At 48.5% G+C, this 23985-nt stretch overlaps 1 protein-coding gene across 2 annotated transcripts; it reads left to right on the plus strand.

The window, feature by feature from the left end:
* On the plus strand, positions 1-19406 carry LOC129861368 (uncharacterized). 2 transcript variants are annotated; one of them, XM_055932750.1, is made up of 4 exons: positions 1-277; positions 550-910; positions 2728-2850; positions 16932-19406. In XM_055932750.1, the coding sequence occupies exons 1-4, from the start codon at positions 162-164 to the stop codon at positions 16989-16991; spliced, it is 660 nt and encodes a 219-aa protein (XP_055788725.1). In that variant the 5' UTR covers positions 1-161; the 3' UTR covers positions 16992-19406. The 2 variants fall into 2 exon arrangements, with proteins under 2 accessions (XP_055788725.1, XP_055788724.1); XM_055932749.1 differs by lacking the exon at positions 16932-19406 and having other exon boundaries at positions 2728-3107.
* The last annotated feature ends 4579 nt before the right edge of the window (positions 19407-23985 follow it).

A 23985-nucleotide genomic window follows, 5' to 3' on the forward strand; every position in this document is an offset into this window, starting at 1 on the left:
AACAACGAGTCTAATTTCACTCCAAAGGTGCCTCCACAACAGACACAAGAAGAAAAGCGAATAGATCAATCATATTTTCATGGCTCATGACAACAACAAAAATAACTTTATCAAAAGTCAATATCAGCGTCTAACTAGGCACAGTTTGGCACACCAGCGCGATGCGGAAGAGGTTAGCCACGGAATGTGGTAGCCGAGCATGTTTCTATGACAACGGCAGTAAACAACACGGCGCCGTGTGTGTGATCTCGACTTCATTTCCCCCCCTCTCTGAAAGGTAAAACAACATTCAATACTTTTCTTGAAATGCGTTGCTGAAATTAGTGTATCTCCCGCTTTTTACTGAACTTACGTGATGATAAATGTTGACATTGAGTGCAGTTTTGTGTTTGCTACTGTTGCTGACTGGCCACTGTATGCTACTGTATCAACAGTTCGCTACATTGTTGTGGAAACACCAATATTTTAAAATATGCAACATTTCAAAAAGTAACAAACAAACTGTCAAAATTGTATTTGGTAAGATATACCTATTCATTTTGAAACCAGTAGGCCTATCGATATGTCGTCAAAAAGTGACAACAAGCCCAGTACCTGTGGCAACCGGAGGAGATCAAGCGCGACTAAAGAGGAGGTGAAGCGGATGTGTCCGCAGCAGCGGGCCCGGTACCTGGCCTACGAGGAGCCGCCGAAAGAGGCGAAGACCTGGATGGCGATGTCTCGGCAGCGGGTGTCCGCCTGGCAGTCTTCCGGGGCCGGGGGGAAGAGACATACAAGTGTCGGTCATCATCACTGCGACGAGAGGGACGAGGAAGAGAAGAGACGGCAAGACCTGATCATAGGACAACTGAAGGCCGCGGAAGCCCGCAACAGAGTTCGACAGATGAGACTGCAGTATCGGAGTATGAGGGTAAGAATATCCTCCCCCTCGTTCTGTTCCAAAACGGCACCCTATTCTTTATATATATATATATATGTGCCCCTATTTTTGACAATATTCCTATGGGCCCCTGATCAAAAGTTGTCTCGTACACAGAATGATAGGGAATAGGGTGCCGTCTGTCTCCATATGCACACACAGATTTGTTTTACTCTCATCGATGTAACGGCTTCTTGTCATGCGTTTGACTGTACACACAGTGAAAACAATCCTACCTTTAAATCCACTTTAGAAAGTTCCTTTGGTAAGAAGTCAATTATCTTATTTTTTTTTCTTCTTCTCTCTCTTCCTCTGCCATCCCTCTTAATTATGATGTCACGATGTCAATTAGTGGGCCTGAACCGCATTAATAATTGGCTTCCGCTCCATGAGGTCTGAATAATATGTTTCCCCGTCTGTGCATATCTCCATCCATCCCTCCGTGCAGACCGAGGAAATCAATCTAATTTGGGAAGTACCTCTTGTCATCATATTCACATTTTTATTTATTTAATATTTTTTAATTAAGATGAATTGAACTGTTCCATGATCATTTGCTAGGCTATAATTCCCCTCTGCACACAACAACAGTGATGCTAGCCTACTAGAAATCCACTGTAGAAGTTTCATGTGAGAAACATGTAAGCCTGTTATCCTATTCAATTCTATTGTAATTGTTTACCCTTCCTCTGGCCCCCCTCTTCATCAGAGTGGTACTATCAATCATTATGATGTCAATTACTGGGCCTGAACCACAATACTAAATGGTCTCTACTCCATGAGGACTGAACCACAATACTTCAAGGTCTCTACTCCATGCGGCCTGAACCATAATACTTCAAGGTCTCTACTCCATGAGGCCTGAACCACAATACTAAATGGTCTCTACTCCATGAGGCCTGAACCACAATACTTCAAGGTCTCTACTCCATGAGGCCTGAACCATAATACTTCAAGGTCTCTACTCCACGAGGCCTGAACCACAATACTAAATGGTCTCTACTCCATGAGGCCTGAACCACAATACTTCAAGGTCTCTACTCCATGAGATCTGAACCACAATACTTCAAGGTCTCTACTCCATGAGGCCTGAACCACAATACTGAAAGGTCTCTACTCCATGAGGCCTGAACCACAATACTTCAAGGTCTCTACTCCATGAGGCCTGAACCACAATACTGAAAGGTCTCTACTCCATGAGGCCTGAACCACAATACTTCAAGGTCTCTACTCCATGAGGCCTGAACCACAATACTGAAAGGTCTCTACTCCATGAGGCCTGAACCACAATACTAAATGGTCTCTACTCCATGAGGCCTGAACCACAATACTGAAAGGTCTCTACTCCATGAGGCCCGAACCACAATACTGAAAGGTCTCTACTCCATGAGGCCTGAACCACAACACTTCAAGGTCTCTACTCCATGAGGCCTGAACCACAATACTAAATGGTCTCTACTCCATGAGGCCTGAACCACAATACTAAATGGTCTCTACTCCATGAGGCCTGAACGACAATACTTCAAGGTCTCTACTCCATGAGGCCTGAACCACAATACTTCAAGGTCTCTACTCAATGAGGCCTGAACCATAATAGTTCAAGGTCTCTACTCCATGAGGCCTGAACCATAATACTTCAAGGTCTCTACTTCATGAGGCCTGAACCACAATAATTCAAGGTCTCTGCTCTATGGACCTGAAAACTATGTTTCCCTGTTTGTGCATATCTCCCTCCCTCCATCGATCCTTCCCTCCACCCCCCCCCCCCCCACCCATCCATCCCTCCATCCGTCTATCCGTCCATGCAGACCCAGGAAATCAATCTAATGATTTCGTGCCAGTCCAACGCCCAAACCGCCGTCCGTCTTGAGTTGCTGCTGCCAACGGAGGAAAGCAAGATAAATGCCATCGATTGTCTGGACAAGCTGCAGGTGGGTTTAACAGCCCCTCCCTATTCCCTCCATATCTCCCCCCTCCTTTCCCTTGGAAAGAAAACAGTGTGTGTGTGTGTGTGTGTGTGACTCGCTCAATACGGAAGTGGTCAGATGAAGTGAATGTTACGCTACAGGACTGTTTTGCAGCACAGATTGGAATGTGTGTGTGTGTGTGTGTGTGTGTGTCTATTTATGTATGTTTCCGTGTGTGTGTGTGTGTGCTGCAGGAAGGAGCCTCTGTGTGTTTAATAGCTCTGACAGTCTAAGCCAGGGGTGTCAAACTCATTCCACGGAGGGCCTAGTGTCTGCAGGTTTTTGGTTTTTCCTTTCAATAAAGCCCTAGACAACCAGGTGTGGGGAGTTCCTAACTAATTAGTGATGTTAATTCATCAATCAAGTATAAGGGAGGAGCGAAAACCCGCAGACACTCGGCCCCCTGTGGAATGAGTTTGACACCTGTGGTCTAAGCCGTTGGGGTTACTACACTGACATATTAAGTTGTTTTAAGATGGTCATACCATGGGTCATTTTGCTATTTGATTGAGTATTTTAGGACCCATTTAGGAATGAAAAAAAAAAAAAACATTTAAAAAAACACATTCATCAATGCCAAAAAATACAGTCCCAAAAAATGATAATAAGGAATAAGGTTTTGAAGTGTCTGTCCTCTATCTATGAGATATAAGAAAGTTCAGGACATATGTTAGTTTGTTTGTACACATATTTAACCCTTTATTTGTGTTGACACAAAACTACCTCCATGCTTCCATTCGTTTGTATGGGTTACCAAAACGGAGAACCACCTCCATGCTTCCATTCGTTTGTATGGGTTACCAAAACGGAGAACCACCTCCATGCTTCCATTCGTTTGTATGGGTTACCAAAACGGAGAACCACCTCCATGCTTCCATTCGTTTGTATGGGTTACCAAAACGGAGAACCACCTCCATGCTTCCATTCGTTTGTATGGGTTACCCAAACGGAGAGCCACCTCCATGCTTCCATTCGTTTGTATGGGTTACCAAAACGGAGAACCACCTTCATGCTTCCATTCGTTTGTATGGGTTACCCAAACGGAGAGCCACCTCCATGCTTCCATTCGTTTGTATAGGTTACCAAAACGGAGAACTACCTCTTTGCTTCCATTCGTTTGTATGGGTTACCAAAACGGAGAACTACCTCTTTGCTTCCATTCGTTTGTATAGGTTACCAAAACGGAGAACTACCTCCATGCTTCCATTCGTTTTGTATGGGTTACCGAAACGGAGAGCCACCTCCATGCTTCCATTCGTTTGTATGGGTTACCGAAACGGAGAACCACCTTCATGCTTCCATTCGTTTGTATGGGTTACCGAAACGGAGAGCCACCTCCATGCTTCCATTCGTTTGTATGGGTTACCGAAACGGAGAGCCACCTCCATGCTTCCATTCGTTTGTATGGGTTACCGAAACGGAGAGCCACCTCCATGCTTCCATTCGTTTGTATGGGTTACCGAAACGGAGAGCCACCTCCATGCTTCCATTCGTTTGTATGGGTTACTGAAACGGAGAGCCACCTCCATGCTTCCATTCGTTTGTATGGGTTACCGAATCGGAGAGCCACCTCCATGCTTCCATTCGTTTGTATGGGTTACCGAATCGGAGAGCCACCTCCATGCTTCCATTTGTTTGTATGGGTTACCGAAACGGAGAGCCACCTCCATGCTTCCATTCGTTTGTATGGGTTACCGAAACGGAGAGCCACCTCCATGCTTCCATTAGTTTGTATGGCTTACCAAAACGGAGAACCACCTCCATGCTTCCATTCGTTTGTATGGGTTACCAAAACGGAGAACCACCTCCATGCTTCCATTCGTTTGCGGAAGTCTTACATCGGTGGAAGATGTCTCTGGCTTAAACTGAAAGATTTTTATAGCCACTTTTTATTGTGTTACTTAGATTGACGTAGACTCTTTAAACTGAATTCCCTCGTCTTGATGATTTGAGGTACACATGTCTGTCTGGGAAGATTACATTAAGTCATATTTGCCTTTCGAGATGTTTGCTATTTCTGTTCTGTCTCAGCGTTGATATGATAAGTGATATATATATATACACTGCTCAAAAAAATAAAGGGAACACTTAAACAACACAATGTAACTCCAAGTCAATCACACTTCTGTGAAATCAAACTGTCCACTTAGGAAGCAACACTGATTGACAATAAATTTCACATGCTGTTGTGCAAATGGAATAGACAAAAGGTGGAAATTATAGGCAATTAGCAAGACACCCCCCAAAACAGGAGTGATTCTGCAGGTGGTGACCACAGACCACTTCTCAGTTCCTATGCTTCCTGGCTGATGTTTTGGTCACTTTTGAATGCTGGCGGTGCTCTCACTCTAGTGGTAGCATGAGACGGAGTCTACAACCCACACAAGTGGCTCAGGTAGTGCAGTTCATCCAGGATGACACATCAATGCGAACTGTGGCAAAAAGGTTTGCTGTGTCTGTCAGCGTAGTGTCCAGAGCATGCAGGCGCTACCAGGAGACAGGCCAGTACATCAGGAGACGTGGAGGAGGCCGTAGGAGGGCAACAACCCAGCAGCAGGACCGGTACCTCCGCCTTAGTGCAAGGAGGTGCACTGCCAGAGCCCTGCAAAATGACCTCCAGCAGGCCACAAATGTGCATGTGTCAGCATATGGTCTCACAAGGGGTCTGAGGATCTCATCTCGGTACCTAATGGCAGTCAGGCTACCTCTGGCGAGCACATGGAGGGCTGTGCTGCCCCACAAAGAAATGCCACCCCACACCATGACTGACCCATCGCCAAACCGGTCATGCTGGAGGATGTTGCAGGCAGCAGAACGTTCTCCACGGCGTCTCCAGACTCTGTCACGTCTGTCACATGTGCTCATGTGCTCAGTGTGAACCTGCTTTCATCTGTGAAGAGCACAGGGCGCCAGTGGCGAATTTGCCAATCTTGGTGTTCTCTGGCAAATGCCAAACGTCCTGCACGGTGTTGGGCTGTAAGCACAACCCCCACCTGTGGACGTCGGGCCCTCATACCACCCTCATGGAGTCTGTTTCTGACCGTTTGAGCAGACACATGCACATTTGTGGCCTGCTGGAGGTCATTTTGCAGGGCTCTGGCAGTGCACCTCCTTGCACTAAGGCGGAGGTACCGGTCCTGCTGCTGGGTTGTTGCCCTCCTACGGCCTCCTCCACGTCTCCTGATGTACTGGCCTGTCTCCTGGTAGCGCCTGCATGCTCTGGACACTACGCTGACAGACACAGCAAACCTTTTTGCCACAGTTCGCATTGATGTGCCATCCTGGATGAACTGCACTACCTGAGCCACTTGTGTGGGTTGTAGACTCCGTCTCATGCTACCACTAGAGTGAGAGCACCGCCAGCATTCAAAAGTGACCAAAACATCAGCCAGGAAGCATAGGAACTGAGAAGTGGTCTGTGGTCACCACCTGCAGAATCACTCCTGTTTTGGGGGGTGTCTTGCTAATTGCCTATAATTTCCACCTTTTGTCTATTCCATTTGCACAACAGCATGTGAAATTTATTGTCAATCAGTGTTGCTTCCTAAGTGGACAGTTTGATTTCACAGAAGTGTGATTGACTTGGAGTTACATTGTGTTTTTTAAGTGTTCCCTTTATTTTTTTGAGCAGTGTATATACACACACACACACAGCACTCTGGAGGCTACACCTGGGTTGACAGTCTTCTTAATGAGTCACAACGCTACCGACCAAATGCCTGCCACCACTGTCAGGGGTGTAGATACCAGGAGAGAGAGAAGAGAGACAGAGAGGGAGCCACAGAGATAGAGAGGATGGACAGAAGGTGAGAGACAGAGGGTGAGACGGAGAGACAGAGGGTGAGACGGAGAGACAGAGGGTGAGACGGAGGGAGAGACGGAGGGAGAGACGGAGGGAGAGACGGAGGGAGAGACGGAGGGAGAGACGGAGGGAGAGACGGAGGGTGAGACGGAGGGTGAGACGGAGGGAGAGACGGAGGGAGAGACGGAGGGAGAGACGGAGGGAGAGACGGAGGGAGAGACGGAGGGAGAGACGGAGGGAGAGACGGAGGGAGAGACGGAGGGAGAGACGGAGGGAGAGACGGAGGGAGAGACGGAGGGTGAGACGGAGGGTGAGACGGAGAGACGGAGGGTGAGACGGAGGGTGAGACGGAGAGGAGGGACAGAGGGTGAGACGGAGAGGAGGGACAGAGGGTGAGACGGAGAGGAGGGACAGACGGAGAGACGGAGGGTGAGACGGAGAGACGGAGGGTGAGACGGAGGGTGAGACGGAGAGACGGAGAGGAGGGACGGAGGGTGAGACGGAGAGGAGGGACGGAGGGTGAGACGGAGAGACGGAGGGTGAGACGGAGAGACGGAGGGTGAGACGGAGAGACGGAGAGGAGGGACGGAGGGTGAGACGGAGAGGAGGGACGGAGGGTGAGACGGAGAGGAGGGACGGAGGGTGAGACGGAGAGGAGGGACGGACGGAGAGACGGAGGGACAGACGGAGAGACGGAGGGTGAGACGGAGAGACGGAGGGTGAGACGGAGAGACGGAGAGACGGAGAGGAGGGACGGAGGGTGAGACGGAGAGGAGGGACGGAGGGTGAGACGGAGAGACGGAGGGCGAGACGGAGAGACGGAGGGCGAGACGGAGAGACGGAGGGCGAGACGGAGAGACGGAGGGCGAGACGGAGGGCGAGACGGAGAGACGGAGGGCGAGACGGAGAGACGGAGGGCGAGACGGAGAGACGGAGGGCGAGACGGAGAGACGGAGGGCGAGACGGTGAGACGGAGAGACGGAGGGTGAGACGGAGAGACGGAGGGTGAGACGGAGAGACGGAGGGTGAGACGGAGAGACGGAGGGTGAGAGGGTGAGAGGGTGAGAGGGTGAGAGGGTGAGACGGAGAGACGGTGAGACGGAGAGACGGAGGGTGAGACGGAGAGACGGAGGGTGAGACGGAGAGACGGAGGGTGAGACGGAGAGACGGAGGGTGAGACGGAGAGACGGAGGGTGAGACGGAGAGACGGAGGGTGAGACGGAGGGTGAGACGGAGAGACGGAGGGTGAGACGGAGAGACGGAGGGTGAGACGGAGAGACGGAGGGTGAGACGGAGAGACGGAGGGTGAGACGGAGAGACGGAGGGTGAGACGGAGAGACGGAGGGTGAGACGGAGAGACGGAGGGTGAGACGGAGAGACGGAGGGTGAGACGGAGAGACAGAGGGTGAGACAGAGGGTGAGACGGAGAGACAGAGAGGAGTGACAGAGAGGAGGGACAGAGAGGAGGGACAGAGGGTGAGACGGAGAGACGGAGGGTGAGACGGAGAGACGGAGGGTGAGACGGAGAGACGGAGGGTGAGACGGTGAGAGGGTGAGACGGTGAGACGGAGAGACGGAGGGAGAGACGGAGGGTGAGACGGAGGGTGAGACGGAGAGACGGAGGGTGAGACGGAGAGACGGAGGGTGAGACGGAGAGACGGAGGGTGAGACGGAGAGACGGAGGGTGAGACGGAGAGACGGAGGGTGAGACGGAGAGACGGAGGGTGAGACGGAGAGACGGAGGGTGAGACAGAGGGTGAGACGGAGAGACGGAGGGTGAGACAGAGGGTGAGACGGAGAGACAGAGGGTGAGACAGAGGGTGAGACGGAGAGACAGAGGGTGAGACAGAGGGTGAGACGGAGAGACAGAGGGTGAGACAGAGGGTGAGACGGAGAGACAGAGGGTGAGACGGAGGGTGAGACAGAGGGTGAGACAGAGGGTGAGACGGAGGGTGAGACGGAGAGACGGAGGGTGAGACAGAGGGTGAGACGGAGAGACGGAGGGTGAGACAGAGGGTCGGAGGGTGAGACGGAGAGACAGAGGGTGAGACAGAGGGTGAGACGGAGAGACAGAGAGGAGTGACAGAGAGGAGGGACAGAGGGTGAGACAGAGAGGAGGGACAGAGGGTGAGACGGAGAGACGGAGGGTGAGACGGAGAGACGGAGGGTGAGACGGAGAGACGGAGGGTGAGACAGTGAGAGGGTGAGACGGTGAGACGGAGAGACGGAGGGTGAGACAGAGGGTGAGACGGAGAGACAGAGGGTGAGACAGAGGGTGAGACAGAGGGTGAGACAGAGGGTGAGACAGAGGGTGAGACAGAGGGTGAGACGGAGAGACAGAGAGGAGGGACAGAGGGTGAGACAGAGAGGAGGGACAGAGGGTGAGACGGAGAGACGGAGGGTGAGACGGAGAGACGGAGGGTGAGACGGAGAGACGGAGGGTGAGACGGAGAGACGGAGGGTGAGACGGAGAGACGGAGGGTGAGACGGAGAGACGGAGGGTGAGACGGAGAGACGGAGGGTGAGACGGAGAGACGGAGGGTGAGACGGAGAGACGGAGGGTGAGACGGAGAGACGGAGGGTGAGACGGAGAGACGGAGGGTGAGACGGAGAGACGGAGGGTGAGACGGAGAGACGGAGGGTGAGACGGAGAGACGGAGGGTGAGACGGAGAGACGGAGGGTGAGACGGAGAGACGGAGGGTGAGACGGAGAGACGGAGAGACGGAGGGTGAGACGGAGAGACGGAGGGTGAGACGGAGAGACGGAGGGTGAGACGGAGAGACGGAGAGACAGAGGGTGAGACAGAGGGTGAGACGGAGAGACAGAGAGGAGTGACAGAGAGGAGGGACAGAGGGTGAGACAGAGAGGAGGGACAGAGGGTGAGACAGAGAGGAGGAACAGAGGGTGAGACAGAGAGGAGGGACAGAGGGTGAGATGGAAAGAGAGCAATATGCACATTATGGCAGCGAGGTCCACTTGCAGTGGGACAAACACCCCATTGAAACCCTGCTTGCAGCGTTCTGTAAGATTCTCCTCCAGAGGAAAACTACAAACAATGCATGCAGGGCAGAATTAGGCCAATATCCAATAATAATATATATATATTTTTTAAAGCATTTCAGTTTTTGGAAAGATCTAAAATACAGTGACCCAGGACAGAGCAGCTACGTCTGTGTCATGCCCTGACCTGAGAGATCTGTTTTCTTTATATTTTGGTTAGGTCAGGGTGTGACTAGGGTGGATTACGCTAGTTTTTGTATTGTCTAGGGGTTTTGTATTGTCTAGGTACTTGTATGTTTATGGTGGCCTGATATGGTTCCCAATCAGAGGCAGCTGTTTATCGTTGTCTCTGATTGGGGATCATATTTAGGTAGCCATTTCCCTTTGGTGTTTGTGGGATCTTATTCTATGTTTAGTTGCCTGTCTGCACTATTTCATATAGCTTCACGTTTCGTTCGTTTTTTTGTTTTGTTAGTTTGTTCAGTGTTCTTTCTTTATTTAAGAAGAATGGACGCATACCATGCTGCACCTTCATCCGATTCATACGACGAACGTGACAGTCTGTTAAGACGAGGGGTGGGGGTGTGTGTCTATTTGTCAATAACAGCTGGTGCACGATGTCTAATATTAAAGAAGTCTCGAGGTATTGCTCGCCTGAGATAGACTACCTCATGATAAGCTGTAGACCACACTATCTACCAAGAGAGTTCTCATCTATATTATTCGTAGCCGTCTATTTACCACTACAAACCGATGCTGGAACTAAGACCGTACTCAACCAGCTGTATAAGGACATAAGCAAACAACAAAATGCTCATCCAGAAGCGGCGCTCCTAGTGGCCGGGGACCTTAATGCAGGCAAACTTAAATCAGTTTTACCTCATTTCTATCAACATGTTAAATGTGCAACCAGAGGGGGAAAAAACTCTAGATCACCTGTACTCCACACACATAGACACAAACAAAGCTCTCCCTCGCCTTCCATTTGGCAAATCTGACCATAATTCTATCCTTCTGATTCCTGCTTACAAGCAAACACTAAAGCAGGAAGTACTAGTGACTCTCTCAACACGGAAGTGGTCAGATGAAGTGAATGCTACGCTACAGGACTGTTTTGCAGCACAGACTGGAATATGTTCCATGATTCATCCAATGGCATTGGGGAGTACACCACCTCAGTCATCGGCTTCATCAATAAGTGCATCGACGACATCGTCCCCACAGTGACCATACGTACATTTCCCAACCAGAAGTCATGGATTAAAGGCAACATCCGCACTGAACTAAAGGCTAGAGCGGGCCACTAATCCGGACGCTTATAAGAAATCCTGCTATGCCCTCAGACGAACCATCAAACAGGCGACGCATCAATACAGGACTAAGATTGAATCCTATTACACTGGTTCTGACACTAGTTGGATGTGGCAGGGCATGAAACATTTTATGGACTACAAAGGGAAACCCAGCTGCAAGCTGCCCAGTGACTCGAGCCTACCAAAGGAGCTAAAGCAACACTGAAGCATGCATGAGAGCACCAGCTGTTCCAGACGACTGTGTGATCACGCTGTCCGTAGCCAATGTGAGCAAGACCTTTAACCACCATAATCCCTGTGCCCAAGAAAGCGAAGGTAACCTGACTAAATTATTACTGCCCCGTAGCACTCACGTCGGTAGCCACGAAGTGCTTTGAAAGGCTGGTCCTGGCTCACATCAAAACCATCGGTCCCAAAACTCTAGACCCACTGCAATTTGCATACCGCCCAAACAGATCCAAAGGTGACGCAATCTCAATCGCACTCCACACTGCCCTTTCCCACCTGGACAAAAGGAACACCTATGTGAGAATGCTGTTCATTGACTACAACTCAGTGTTCAACAACATAGTGCCCACAAAGCTCATCACTAAGCTAAGGACCCTGGGACTAAACACCTCCCTCTTTAACTGGATCCTGGACTTCCTGACGGGCCGCCCCAGGTAGTAAGGGAGGGCAACAATACATCTGCCACGCTGATCCTTTACATGAGGGCCCCTCAGTGGTGCGTGCTTAGTCCCCTCCTGTACTCCCTGTTAACCCACAACTGTGTCGCCAAACACGACTCCAACGCTATCATTAAGTTTGCTGACGACACAACAGTGGTAGGCCTGATCACCGACAACGATGAGACAGCCTATAGGGAGGAGGTCAGAGACCTGGCAGTGTGGTGCCAGGACAACAACCTCTCCCTCAATGTGAGCAAGACAAAGCAGCTGATCGTGGACTATTGGAAAAGGCAGGCCGAACAGGCCCACATTCACATCGATGGGGCTGTAGTGGAGCGGGTTGAGAGTTTCAAGTTCCTTGGTGTCCACATCACCAACAAACTATCATGGTCCAAACACACCAAGACAGTTGTGAAGAGGGCACGACAACACCTTTTCCCCCTCAGGGGACTGAAGATTTGGCATGGGTCTCCAGATCCTCAAAATGTTCTACAGCTGCACCATAGAGAGCATCCTGACCGGTTGCATCACCGCCTGGTATGGCAACTGCTCGGCATCTGACCGTAAGGCGCTATAGAGGGTAGTGTGTACGGGCCAGTACATCACTGGGGCCAAGCTTCCTGCCATCCAGAACCTACAGTACCAGTCAAAAATGTGGACACAACCTACTCATTCAAGGGTTTTTCTTTATTTTTTACTATTTTCTACATTGTAGAATAATAGTGAAGACATCAAAACTATGAAATAACGCATATGGAATCATGTAGTAACCAAAAAAGTGTTAACTTCTTACGGCTGAAATCCCGTTAACGGGATCGATATGACAACAGCCAGTGAAAGTGCAGGGCGCCAAATTCAAACAGAAATCTCATTATACACCATCTTAAAGATACACTTGTTGTTAATCCCACCACAGTGTCCGATTTCAAAAAGGCTTTACGACGAAAGCATACCATGTGATTATGTTAGGTCAGTGTCAAGTCACAGAAAAACACAGCCATTTTTCCAGCCAAAGAGAGGAGTCACAAAAAGCAGAAAGAGATAAAATGAATCACTAACCTTTGATGATCTTCATCACATGACACTCATAGGACTTCATGTTGCACAATACATGTATGTTTTGTTCGATAAAGTTCATATTTATATCCAAAAATCTCAGTTTACATTGGCGCGTTATGTTCAGTAATGTTTTGCCTTCAAAACATCCGGTGATTTTGCAGAGAGCCACATCAATTTACAGAAATACTAATAATAAACATTGATAAAAGATACAAGTGTAATGCATGGAATTATAGATAAACTTCTCCTTAATGCAACCGCTGTGTCAGATTTCAAAAAACCTTTACGGAAGAAGCACACCATGCAATAATCTGAATACAGCGCTCAGAGACCAAACAAGCCATACCTGCCATGCTGTGGAGTCAACAGAAGTCAGAAATAGCATTATAATATTCACTTACCTTTGATGATCTTCATCAGAATGCACTCCCAGGAATCCCAGTTCCACAATAAATGTTTGTTTTGTTCGATAAAGTCCATCATTTATGTCCAAATACCTCCTTTTTGTTTGCGCGTTTAGTTCACGAATCCAAATTCACACGGCGCAGACACTTAGTTCAGACGACAGTTCCATTACAGTTCGTAGAAACATGTCAAACGATGTATAGAAACAATCTTTAGGATGTTTTTATAATAAATTTTCAATAATATTCCAACTGGACAATTCCTTTGTCTTTAGAAATGAAAAGGAACGCTGCTAACTGTCACGGGCGCACGCGAGACTGAGCTCATGGCATTCTGCCAGACCTCTTAGTCAATCAGCTCTTATTCTCTCCCCCTTCACAGTAGAAGCCTGAAACAAGGTTCTAAAGACTGTTGAGATCTAGTTGAAGCCGTAGGAAGTGCAATCGGACCAAATTTTACACTGTATATTGGATAGGCAAAGACTTGAAAACATACAAACCTCAGATTTCCCACTTCCTGGTTGTATTTCTTTCTCAGGTTTTTGCCTGCCATATGAGTTCTGTTATACTCACAGACATCATTCAAACAGTTTTAGAAACTTCAGAGTGTTTTCTATCCAAATCTACTAATACTATGCATACCTTAGCTTCTGGGTCTGAGTAGCAGGCAGTTTACTCTGGGCACCTTATTCATCCAAGCTACTCAATGCTGCCCCCCAGGCCAAAAGAAGTTAAACAAATGAAAATATATTTTACATTTGAGATTCTTCAAAGTAGCCACCCTTTGCCTTGATGACAGCTTTGCACGCTCTTCAACCCACGCAGAGAGAGAGAGACATTACAGAGACATTGCTGCCTGTCATAAGATGAGGGACAGTGTCTGACAGACCAACCAACCTGCACATGTACTCTACTGTATGTTTATTGTTATTGTTGAATGTGTTGGTTATTTTGACCTTTGCCAATGGGACTACAGTAACAACAATAATCAATCTTGATTATTATTATTTTAATTACGTTCATATTGTAAAGTAATCTCCAAATTACGCTTCGGCAATATGTACATTGTTACGTCATGCCAATACATTGAAATTAATGGATAGAGAGGGAAAGAGAGGGGGGGGGAAGACAGACAGGGAAGAAGACAGAGAAAGGAGAGACAGAGGAGAGGAGAGACAGAGAAAGTAGAGACAGGAGAGACAGAGACAGCAGAGACAGGAGAGACAGAGACAGGAGAGACAGAGACAGGAGAGACAGAGACAGGAGAGACAGAGAGAGGAGAGACAGAGAGAGGAGAGACAGACAGGGAAGAAGACAGAGAAAGGAGAGACAGAGACAGGAGAGACAGAGACAGCAGAGACAGGAGAGACAGAGACAGCAGAGACAGGAGAGACAGAGACAGCAGAGACAGGAGAGACAGAGAGAGCAGAGACAGGAGAGACAGAGAGAGGAGAGACAGAGAGAGGAGAGACAGACAGGGAAAGAGACAGGAGAGACAGAGACAGCAGAGACAGGAGAGACAGAGACAGCAGAGACAGGAGAGACAGGAGAGACAGAGACAGCAGAGACAGGAGAGGCAGAGACAGGAGAGACAGAGACAGTAGAGACAGGAGAGACAGAGACAGCAGAGACAGGAGAGACAGAGAGGGAGAGACAGAGAAAGTAGAGACAGGAGAGACAGAGACAGCAGAGACAGGAGAGACAGAGAGGGAGAGACAGAGAAAGTAGAGACAGGAGAGACAGAGACAGCAGAGACAGGAGAGACAGAGACAGCAGAGACAGGAGAGACAGGAGAGACAGAGACAGCAGAGACAGGAGAGACAGAGACAGCAGAGACAGGAGAGACAGAGACAGGAGAGACAAAGACAGCAGAGACAGTTTATATGCCTTTCTCTGTCACCCCTTTCTCTATCTCAGCTCAGCAGGTGAAGGGAATGTGAATGACTTTGATTTGAATGTGAATAACTGTGATTTGTTCCACAGAGCCGAGGCACTTTAGAAAATGTAAATATGTAACTGAACAGCGTCAGACAGGTGAACCTTGACAGCATGCTGACCACATGTCACCGACATACAGAGACATTAGACACACAGGTGGTTCAACAAGGACTTCCTGTCTCCGTCGTGTGTGTGTGTGTGTGTGGTTTGCCAGTCTCTCTATTGAGCTATTACACTCTGTATAAGACAAACGGCATATGACACGAAGTACATGGAGTGGAATGTTAGGGAGACTGGTACCCAGACTAGTGTTTATGTGTGTGTGTGTGTGGGGGGGGGGGGGGGGGGGGGGGGTGTACGCGTGTGGAAGTGTTTAACTATTCTTTTGGTTTACCAGAAGAAGAATGCTAAACAAAATGTGACCAACTGGGGAGAGGGGAGAGGAAAGGGGGGTTCTGTGACAGCAAGGCCAGAGAAGCCTGTGTGGAAGGAGGAGGAGAGGCAGACAGCGGGAAAGCCTGATTTCTTCCTAGGTTCCTGCCTTTCTAGGGAGGTTTTCCAACTGTGCTTCTACATCTGCATTGCTTGCTCTCTGGGATTTTAGGTTTCTGTGTAAGCGCTTGTAAAAAGGGTTTCATGAATACATTTGATTTGGAGAGATGAGAGGGGGATGTGGAGGAGGAGAATGGGGATACTATGACAACAAGGCCAGAGAAGCCTGTGTGGCAGGATGTTTTGAGCACTACGGACTCATCATTAACGGTTGTCGGAGACAGAGGTAGAGAGAGAGTCCGGGGAGACCGCCGTCATCTCCCATGATCTCTCGCCCTCTCTGCCGCGCTCTCTCTCTCTCTCTCTCTCGCCCTCTCTCTGCCTCTCACTCTCTCGATCTCTCTCTGCCTCTCTCTCTCTCTCGCCCTCTCTCTGCCTCTCTCTCTCTCTCTCTCGCCCTCTCTCTGCCTCTCTCTCTCTCTCTCTCTCGCCCTCTCTCTGCCTCTCACTCTCTCGGTCTCTCTCTGCCTCTCTCTCTCTCTCTCGCCCTCTCTCTGCCGCTCTCTCTCTCGGTCTCTCGGTCTCTCGCCCTCTCTGCCTCTCTCTCTCTCTCTGCCTCTCTCTCTCTCTCTGCCTCTCTCTCTCTCTCTGCCTCTCTCTCTCTCTCTCTCTCTCGCCCTCTCTCTGCCTCTCTCTCTCTCTCGCCCTCTCTCTGCCTCTCTCTCTCTCTCTCTCTCTCTCTCTCGCCCTCTCTCTGCCGCTCTCTCTCTCGGTCTCTCGCCCTCTCTCTGCCGCTCTCTCTCTCGGTCTCTCGCCCTCTCTCTGCCGCTCTCTCTCTCTCTCTCGCCCTCTCTCTGCCGCTCTCTCTCTCGGTCTCTCGCCCTCTCTGCCTCTCTCTCTCTGCCTCTCTCTCTCTCTCTCTCGCCCTCTCTCTGCCTCTCTCTCTCTCTGTCTCTCTCTCTCTCTCTCTCTCCCTCTCTCTCTCTCTCGCCCTCTCTCTCTCTCGCCCTCTCTCTCTCTCGCCCTCTCTCCTGTTGATTCCCATAATTTGTTCAGTTTGGCGCAGCGCATCCCCTCAGCTGATTATCAGCTGTTGTCAGACAGATGTGAGTCTCGAAAGATGATTCTCTTCCTCAAAAGTATCTCTCTCTCGTTCTCCATCTCTCTCTCTCTCTACCTCTGTCTCCCTCGCTGTGTCTATCGCTCTCTCTCCCTCTACCTCTGTCTCGCTCTCTCTCTCTCTCTATCTCCCTCCCCCCCTCTACCTCTCACTCTCTCTCTTTTTTCTCTCTCTCTCTCTCTTTCTCTCTCTTTCTCTCTCCGCCTGGTAGTTCTTCCCATCTTCATATTATTTTTCTCTCTACACAGAGAAAGCGAGTCGAGGAGATCCTGGACGATGATAAAGGATTGACGTTAACCCGCCGCTGAGAGTTGAGGCCAGCTGTCCTCTGCTTTGTGACGTGTAACAAAAAGGAACTGTCTTGTCTATTTTACTGCTCTGGCTTCATAGAAACTGTACTGGTATTTTCTTGCAGTTTCTAAAGCCTCCAACACTACTATTACTGCACTTAGGTCCCAGCTGCACTCATCTAACAAGCACCTAGAAGTTTCTAAACAACCCTTCCTCCATTACTGCTGCAGTTGGTTTGCTTCTGCTGCTGCGTAACCGGCTGGCTTGCTGTGGAAGCTTGCTGTGGCCCCCTATTCCCTTTATAGTGCACTACTTTAGACCAGGGCCCTAGGGTAGTGCACTACTTTAGACCAGGGCCCTGTGGTAGTGCACTACTTTAGACCAGGGCCCTGTGGTAGTGCGCTACTTTAGACCAGAGCCCTGTGGTAGTGCACACTACTTTAGACCAGAGCCCTGTGGTAGTGCACACTACTTTAGACCAGGGCCCTGTGGTAGTGCACACTACTTTAGACCAGAGCCCTATGGTAGTGCACTACTTTAGACCAGGGCCCTGTGGTAGTGCACTACTTTAGACCAGAGCCCTATGGTAGTGCGCTACTTTAGACCAGAGCCCTATGGTAGTGCGCTACTTTAGACCAGGGCCCTGTGGTAGTGCGCTACTTTAGACCAGAGCCCTATGGTAGTGCACTACTTTAGACCAGGGCCCTGTGGTAGTGCACACTACTTTAGACCAGAGCCCTATGGTAGTGCACTACTTTAGACCAGAGCCCTATGATAGTGCACTACTTTAGACCAGAGCCCTATGGTAGTGCGCTACTTTAGATCAGGGCCCTATGGTAGTGCGCTACTTTAGACCAGAGCCCTATGGTAGTGCACTACTTTAGACCAGGGCCCTGTGGTAGTGCACACTACTTTAGACCAGGGCCCTATGGTAGTGCACACTACTTTAGACCAGAGCCCTGTGGTAGTGCACACTACTTTAGACCAGGGCCCTATGGTAGTGCGCTACTTTAGACCAGAGCCCTGTGGTAGTGCACACTACTTTAGACCAGAGCCCTGTGGTAGTGCACTACTTTAGACCAGGGCCCTGTGGTAGTGCACACTACTTTAGACCAGAGCCCTGTGGTAGTGCACTACTTTAGACCAGGGCCCTGTGGTAGTGCACACTACTTTAGACCAGAGCCCTGTGGTAGTGCACTACTTTAGACCAGGGCCCTGTGGTAGTGCACACTACTTTAGACCAGAGCCCTATGGTAGTGCACTACTTTAGACCAGGGCCCTGTGGTAGTGCACTACTTTAGACCAGAGCCCTGTGGTAGTGCACTACTTTAGACCAGGGCCCTGTGGTAGTGCACACTACTTTAGACCAGGGCCCTGTGGTAGTGCACACTACTTTAGACCAGAGCCCTGTGGTAGTGCACTACTTTAGACCAGAGCCCTGTGGTAGTGCACTATATAGGGAGCCATGTGGGACTCATCCTTTGAGGAGACCTCATGTTCGCTAGAGTCTCTCAATTCAATTCAAGGGGCTTTATCGTCATGGGAAACATGTGTTAACATTGCCAAAGCAAGTGAGGCTAGATAATATACAAAAGTCAAATAAACAATAAAAATTAACAGTAAACATTACACTTACAGATGTTCCCAAAGAATAAAGACATTACAAATGTCATATTATGTATATATACAGTGTTGTAACAATGTACAAATGGTTAAAGTACACAAGGGAAAATAAATAAACATAAATATGGGTTGTATTTACAATGGTGTTTGTTCTTCACTGGTTGCCCTTTTCTTGTGGCAACAGGTCACAAATCTTGCTACTGTGATGTCACACTGTGGAATTTCACCCAGTAGATATGGGAGTTTATCAAAATTGGGTTTGTTTTGGAATTGTTTGTGGATCTGTGTAATCGGAGGGAAAATGTGTCTCTAATATGGTCATACATTGTGCAGGAGGTTAGGAAGTGCAGCTCAGTTTCCACCTCATTTTGAGGGGGCAGTGTGCACATAGCCTGTCTTCTCTAGAGCCAGGTCTGCCTTTCTCTCTCTCTCTCTCTCTCTGCGTACAGACCTAGTCATTACCTATTGATCTGATGGAGATTGGAAAAGTGATGTTATCGTAATGGACGTCTGCATGGCTGAAGAGAGGAAGCCAAACATTAAATCACAGACAGGATACATAACATGAGAGACACATACACACACACACACACACACATAGGCATACAAGTGCCATCTAGTGTTTGACTTTGATAGTAATACTCCTGTCTGCTTTTAGCCCTGAAGTCAACATGGTGTAATACTGCTCTCTGGTGGTAGTACTGAGTACTGCATGGAGTTATACTGCTCTCTGGTGGTAGTACTGAGTACTGCATAGAGTTATACTGCTCTCTGGTGGTAGTACTGAGTACTGCATGGAGTTATACTGCTCTCTGGTGGTAGTACTGAGTACTGCATGGAGTTATACTGCTCTCTGGTGGTAGTACTGAGTACTGCATGGAGTTATACAGCTCTCTGGTGGTAGTACTGAGTACTGCATAGAGTTATACTGCTCTCTGGTGGTAGTACTGAGTACTGCATAGAGTTATACTGCTCTCTGGTGGTAGTACTGAGTACTGCATGGAGTTATACTGCTCTCTGGTGGTAGTACTGAGTACTGCATAGAGTTATACTGCTCTCTGGTGGTAGTACTGAGTACTGCATGGAGTTATACTGCTCTCTGGTGGTAGTACTGAGTACTGCATGGAGTTATACTGCTCTCTGGTGGTAGTACTGAGTACTGCATGGAGTTATACTGCTCTCTGGTGGTAGTACTGAGTACTGCATGGAGTTATACTGCTCTCTGGTGGTAGTACTGAGTACTGCATGGTGTAATACTGCTCTCTGGTGGTAGTACTGAGTACTGCATGGTGTAATACTGCTCTCTGGTGGTAGTACTGAGTACTGCATGGAGTTATACTGCTCTCTGGTGGTAGTACTGAGTACTGCATGGTGTTATACTGCTCTCTGGTGGTAGTACTGAGTACTGCATGGAGTTATACAGCTCTCTGGTGGTAGTACTGAGTACTGCATGGAGTTATACTGCTCTCTGGTGGTAGTACTGAGTACTGCATGGAGTTATACTGCTCTCTGGTGGTAGTACTGAGTACTGCATGGAGTTATACTGCTCTCTGGTGGTAGTAGTGTGCAATTACAACACAGGGGTGAACTGTTAGAGGTTATAGTGGGGTGGAGGTTATAGTGGGGTGGAGGTTATAGTGGGGTGGAGGTTATAGTGGGGTGGAGGTTATAGTGGGGTGGAGGTTATAGTGGGGTGGAGGTTATAGTGGGGTAGAGGTTATAGTGGGGTGGAGGTTATAGTGGGGTGGAGGTTATAGTGGGGTAGAGGTTATAGTGGGGTAGAGGTTATAGTGGGGTAGAGGTTATAGTGGGGTAGAGGTTATAGTGGGGTGGAGGTTATAGTGGGGTAGAGGTTATAGTGGGGTAGAGGTTATAGGGGGGTAGAGGTTATAGTGGGGTAGAGGTTATAGTGGGATAGAGGTTATAGCGGGGGTTATAGCGGAGGTTATAGCGGAGGTTATAGCGGAGGTTATAGTGGGGTGGAGGTTATAGTGGGGTGGAGGTTATAGTGGGGTAGAGGTTATAGTGGGGTAGAGGTTATAGTGGGGTAGAGGTTATAGTGGGGTAGAGGTTATAGTGGGGTAGAGGTTATAGTGGAGGTTATAGTGGAGGTTATAGTGGAGGTTATAGTGGGGGTTATAGTGGGGTAGAGGTTATAGTGGGGTAGAGGTTATAGTGGGGTAGAGGTTATAGTAGAGGTTATAGTGGAGATTATAGTGGGGTGGAGGTTATAGTGGGATAGAGGTTATAGTGGAGGTTATAGTGGAGGTTATAGTGGAGGTTATAGTGGGGTGGAGGTTATAGTGGGGTGGAGGTTATAGTGGGGTGGAGGTTATAGTGGGGTAGAGGTTATAGTGGGGTAGAGGTTATAGTGGGGTAGAGGTTATAGTGGAGATTATAGTGGGGTAGAGGTTATAGTGGGGTAGAGGTTATAGTGGAGGTTATAGTGGAGGTTATATGGGGTAGAGGTTATAGTGGGGTAGAGGTTATAGTGGAGGTTATAGTGGGGTAGAGGTTATAGTGGAGGTTATAGTGGAGGTTATAGTGGAGGTTATAGTGGAGGTTATAGTGGGGTAGAGGTTATAGTGGGGTAGAGGTTATAGTGGGGTAGAGGTTATAGTGGAGGTTATAGTGGGGCAGAGGTTATAGTAGGGCAGAGGTTATAGTGGGGTAGAGGTTATAGTGGGGTAGAGGTTATAGTGGGGTAGAGGTTATAGTGGAGGTTATAGTGGGGTAGAGGTTATAGTGGAGGTTATAGTGGGGTAGAGGTTATAGTGGGGTGGAGGTTATAGTGGGGTGGAGATTATAGTGGGGTAGAGGTTATAGTGGATGTTATAGTGGGGTAGAGGTTATAGTGGAGGTTATAGTGGAGGTTATAGTGGAGGTTATAGTGGGGTAGAGGTTATAGTGGAGGTTATAGTGGGGTGGAGGTTATAGTGGGGTAGAGGTTATAGTGGAGGTTATAGTGGAGGTTATAGTGGAGGTTATAGTGGAGGTTATAGTGGGGGTTATAGTGGGGTAGAGGTTATAGTGGAGGTTATAGTGGGGTGGAGGTTATAGTGGGGTGGAGGTTATAGTGGGATGGAGGTTATAGTGTTGGTTATAGTGGGGTGGAGGTTATAGTGGGGTAGAGGTTATAGTGGAGGTTATAGTGGGGTAGAGGTTATAGTGGGTGGAGGTTAAAGTAGAGGTTATAGTGGGGGTTATAGTGGGGTGGAAGTTATAGTGGGGTGGAGTTTATAGTGGGGTGGAGGTTATAGTGTGGTAGAGGTTATAGTAGAGGTTATAGTGGGGTGGAGGTTATAGTGGGTGGAGGTTATAGTGGGGTAGAGGTTATAGTAGAGGTTATAGTGGGGTGGAGGTTATAGTAGAGGTTATAGTGGGGTGGAGGTTATAGTTGGGTAGAGGTTATAGTGGGGTAGAGGTTATAGTAGAGGTTATAGTGGGGTGGAGGTTATAGTGGAGGTTATAGTGGGGTAGAGGTTATAGTGGGGTAGAGGTTATAGTAGAGGTTATAGTGGGGTGGAGGTTATAGTGGGGTAGAGGTTATAGTAGAGGTTATAGTGGGGTGGAGGTTATAGTGGGGTAGAGGTTATAGTGGAGGTTATAGTGGGCTGGAGGTTATAGTGGGGTAGAGGTTATAGTGGGGTGGAGGTTATAGTAGAGGTTATAGTGGGGTAGAGGTTATAGTGGAGGTTATAGTGGGGTAGAGGTTATAGTGGGGTAGAGGTTATAGTGGAGGTTATAGTGGAGGTTATAGTGGAGGTTATAGTGGGGTGGAGGTTGTAGTAGAGGTTATAGTAGGGTAGAGGTTATAGTGGAGGTTAAAGTGGGGTAGAGGTTATAGTGGGGTAGAGGTTATAGTAGAGGTTATAGTGGGGTAGAGGTTATAGTGGAGGTTATAGTGGAGGTTATAGTGGGGTAGAGGTTATAGTGGGGTAGAGGTCATAGTGGAGGTCATAGTGGAGGTTATAGTGGAGGTTATAGTGGGGTGGAGGTTATAGTGGAGGTTATAGTGGAGGTCATAGTGGGGTAGAGGTCATAGTGGAGGTCATAGTGGAGGTCATAGTGGAGATTATAGTGGAGGTTATAGTGGGGTAGAGGTTATAGTGGAGGTTATAGTGGAGGTTATAGTGGAGGTTATAGTGGAGGTTATAGTGGAGGTTATAGTGGGTTGGAGGTTGTAGTGGGTTGGAGGTTATAGTGGGTTGGAGGTTATAGTGGGTTGGAGGTTATAGTGGGTTGGAGGTTATAGTGGGTTGGAGGTTATAGTGGGTTGGAGGTAATAGTGGGGTAGAGGTTATAGTGGAGGTTATAGTGGAGGTTATAGTGGAGGTTATAGTGGAGGTTATAGTGGAGGTTATAGTGGAGGTTATAGTGGAGGTTATAGTTGGGTAGAGGTTATAGTGGAGGTTATAGTGGGGTAGAGGTTATAGTGGGGTATAGGTTATAGTGGGGTAGAGGTTATAGTGGGGTATAGGTTATAGTGGGGTAGAGGTTATAGTGGGGTAGAGGTTATAGTGGGGTAGAGGTTATATTGGAGGTTATAGTGGGGTAGAGGTTATAGTGGGGTAGAGGTTATAGTGGGGGTTATAGTGGAGGTTATAGTGGGGTAGAGGTTATAGTGGGGTAGAGGTTATAGTGGGGTAGAGGTTATAGTGGAGGTTATAGTGGGGTAGAGGTTATAGTGGGGTATAGGTTATAGTGGGGTAGAGGTTATAGTGGGGTAGAGGTTATAGTGGGGTAGAGGTTATATTGGAGGTTATAGTGGGGTAGAGGTTATAGTGGGGTAGAGGTTATAGTGGGGGTTATAGTGGAGGTTATAGTGGGGTAGAGGTTATAGTGGGGTAGAGGTTATAGTAGAGGTTATAGTGCGGTAGAGGTTATAGTGGGGGTTATAGTGGAGTAGAGGTTATAGTAGAGATTATAGTGGGGTAGAGGTTATAGTGGGGGTTATAGTGGGGTAGAGGTTATAGTGGGGTAGAGGTTATAGTGGGGTAGAGGTTATAGTAGAGGTTATAGTGGGGTAGAGGTTATAGTGGGGGTTATAGTGGGGGTTATAGTGGAGGTTATAGTGGAGGTTATAGTGGAGGTTATAGTGGGGTAGAGGTTATAGTGGAGGTTATAGTAGAGGTTATAGTGGGGTAGAGGTTATAGTGGGTGTTATAGTGGAGGTTATAGTGGGGTAGAGGTTATAGTGGGGTAGAGGTTATAGTAGAGGTTATAGTGGGGTAGAGGTTATAGTGGGGGTTATAGTGGGGTAGAGGTTATAGTGGGGGTTATAGTGGAGGTTATAGTGGGGTAGAGGTTATAGTGGGGGTTATAGTGGAGGTTATAGTGGGGTAGAGGTTATAGTGGAGGTTATAGTGGAGGTTATAGTGGAGGTTA

Source organism: Salvelinus fontinalis, chromosome 8 (genome assembly GCF_029448725.1).
Source record: "Salvelinus fontinalis isolate EN_2023a chromosome 8, ASM2944872v1, whole genome shotgun sequence".
Classification (NCBI taxonomy): domain Eukaryota; kingdom Metazoa; phylum Chordata; class Actinopteri; order Salmoniformes; family Salmonidae; genus Salvelinus; species Salvelinus fontinalis.